The 2,629-nt window shown below is 43.3% G+C and overlaps 1 protein-coding gene across 1 annotated transcript; it reads left to right on the plus strand.

Moving 5' to 3' along the window:
- Nucleotides 1-6: 6 nt before the first annotated feature.
- On the plus strand, nt 7-2,277 carry LOC115005953 (cullin-5-like; the record flags this gene model as incomplete). The annotated part of the gene is made up of 4 exons (XM_029427937.1): nt 7-68; nt 345-490; nt 1,690-1,770; nt 2,023-2,277. Coding segments are annotated over exons 2-4 (417 nt in total), but the record flags the coding sequence as incomplete, so codon positions are not given.
- Nucleotides 2,278-2,629: the final 352 nt, after the last annotated feature.

Genomic DNA, 2,629 nt, shown 5'->3' on the forward strand with positions numbered 1-2,629 from the left:
CGTCCACGCCGAGAGGCTGGGAGAGGCCTTCGACTCCCAGCTGGTGATCGGAGTGCGAGAGTCCTACGGTGAGAAACACGGCAACACGGGTCACATTAATGTTCCAATGTCTGCACAACACAAGGCTGACAGGAGTGTGTTCTGTGTCGCACTTTAGAGTCACCTGACATGATACAAAAACGTAGCTAAACTGCACCTATAATCGTGTTTAAGCATCATTTAGCAACTTCCCTCAGACCTACAACTACAACTCTTAAATATTGTTTGTTTAAAGCGTCAGATTCCACATCTGTCCGACCTCTCTGGACCTCTTTGGGAAGTGACTGTGTTTTGTTTCCGAGCAGTGAACCTGTGCTCCAACCCGGACGACAAGCTGCAGATCTACAGGGACAACTTCGAGAAGGCATACATGGATTCTACTGAGAGGTTTTACAGAACACAGGCGCCCGCCTACCTCCAGCAGAACGGGGTCCAAAACTACATGAAATATGTTAGTATGACTCGCGCACTTCTTACGACGAGTGATAGGCTCCCAGATGGAAACGTGTTCTCTGACAAAGGAGCGCTGCCGGACTCACAATGAGTTGGTTTCAGGGGCTCTTTGGATGGAGACGCAAAACTCAAAAGAAAACTCTTAAACTGTGTTTGTGTAATGACACAGTTAGAATAAAACAAGTTGTGTTGAACCACTGGATCCAATTCTGATCATGCAAAGAGCATTTTGTATTCGCCGTGTTGTAGCCGCTCCTTTTCTGATGAAGTCTGATGAAGAATAATGCCATGAAGTTGAGACATAAACACATTTTTATGGTAACAATCTTCTGCAAGTCAGATGTGAAAGTTTTTGAAATGCTGACAGCGGCGATTTCTGCTCCCTGTTCAGACTGTTGTGTAATCTCTCCGCTCCCAAACCTCCTCCTCGCTGCTCCCAGCCTGCTCTCTGCTCACACTGACGGCAACCTTCAGTTCTCTGTAACAAAGATAACACCTGCTGTCCTGCAGTTTCACAACACAGAGCAGGAACTCCAGACTTCTATTGAGGCTCTTATTCTCTGTTTTGATGATCTTGGCCAGTCGCAGGCAGATCTCACGCTCGTCTTCCTCACGTTATCGCTCTTACGCAAACAAGACTGAAGCGTTGTGTCTGTTGAAGCACAGCATGAGCATGTCCAGAGTCTGTTGAGAAAACATTTCATCCTAATGTTAGTGTAGATGGAGTTACTTCAGGGAGATCTTCTCCAGAGATTTATGTTCTGCAGATCTATAGCGCGATGAAAGAGGCTACGTGGCTGTTGCTAATTTGCGGTTGTTTATATGAATATATATGATTTTTTATATCCTTTTTGATTATTTTTCTACCTTGAAATGTTCGTCTCAAACTCCTGAACAACTTAAGAAACTAAATAAAGTACACAAGTAGGACAGAGGTTGAGTTTAAAGTCCTACATACTGTCAAATAAATGTAATTAAATCCTATTCATAATCACATTTGTGCTAATAGTTGCATTTGCAGGGAATTGAAATGAAAACATTTGTATTATCCTGGTATATTTGTACTTGTTTCTCCTCTCAGGATTCATGCACACATCAGTTAGTGCTTCACAACAGAAGAACATGCTGTATATTGTGTGTATAATCCTAATGTCATGAATAAATGAGCATCATGACCTGTTGTGTGTTTGTCCACAGGCTGATTCCAAGCTGAGGGAAGAGGAGAAGCGTGCGCTGCGATACCTGGAGACGAGGCGCGACTGTAACTCTGTACAAGCAGTGAGTATGAAACGCTGGATCTTATTATGCTGATCAAAAGTCTCCTAATTTATATATATTTATTTTAAACATTCGTTTCCAAGTAACAACTAAATAACTACTTGTATTTATTTCTTAATAAAAGAGGTGTGTGTGTGTGTGTGTGTGTGTGTGTGTGTGTGTGTGTGTGTGTGTGTGTGTGTGTGTGTGTGTGTGTGTGTGTGTGTGTGTGTGTGTGTGTGTGTGTGTCTCCCTTGTTGTTTATCTTCCCAGTTAATGGAGTGTTGCGTCAATGCACTGGTTACATCCTTCAAGGAGACGATCTTAGCCGAGTGTCCCGGCATGATCAAACGGAATGAGACAGAGAGTGAGTACGGCCGGACGGCTCCCACCAAAGGCACAGCCAGCTCAGGTTTGCACCAGGATGTAGCCCTGACCAAACCTTCTGTCCAGCGTCCGAACGTCTGTAGAACATCGTGTGTTGTTGCCGCTGCTTCTCTTAAATCAATGTGTGCTGATGCACTGAAGGTAGTTGAAGTTTGAGATGACAAACATCGCTAATCTCTCAGAACTTATCTTAGAAATCAAAGAACAAACACTCAAATCTCAGGGTCATTAGGGAATCAGAAGCTTTGGGTATTATTTACATTTATTTACAACATGTACAGCGCAGGAGGTACCCAGAATCTTTGTGCATGTTGTGCTATCTTGTATATTATCAGTCAGATGTGTGTGTGTGTGTGTGTGTGTGTGTGTGTGTGTGTGTGGATCTGTGCTCATGCTCTGATGGAACAAAGGTCAAGGGCGTCCACAGTAATGGAGTTTAAAGTCATCTTCTGCTAGTTTTATAATGCAGCCGCCAAATAAAAATCTTTCTCTT

Source organism: Cottoperca gobio, unplaced genomic scaffold, assembly GCF_900634415.1.
Source record: "Cottoperca gobio unplaced genomic scaffold, fCotGob3.1 fCotGob3_410arrow_ctg1, whole genome shotgun sequence".
In the NCBI taxonomy this organism is placed as follows: Eukaryota; Metazoa; Chordata; class Actinopteri; order Perciformes; family Bovichtidae; genus Cottoperca; species Cottoperca gobio.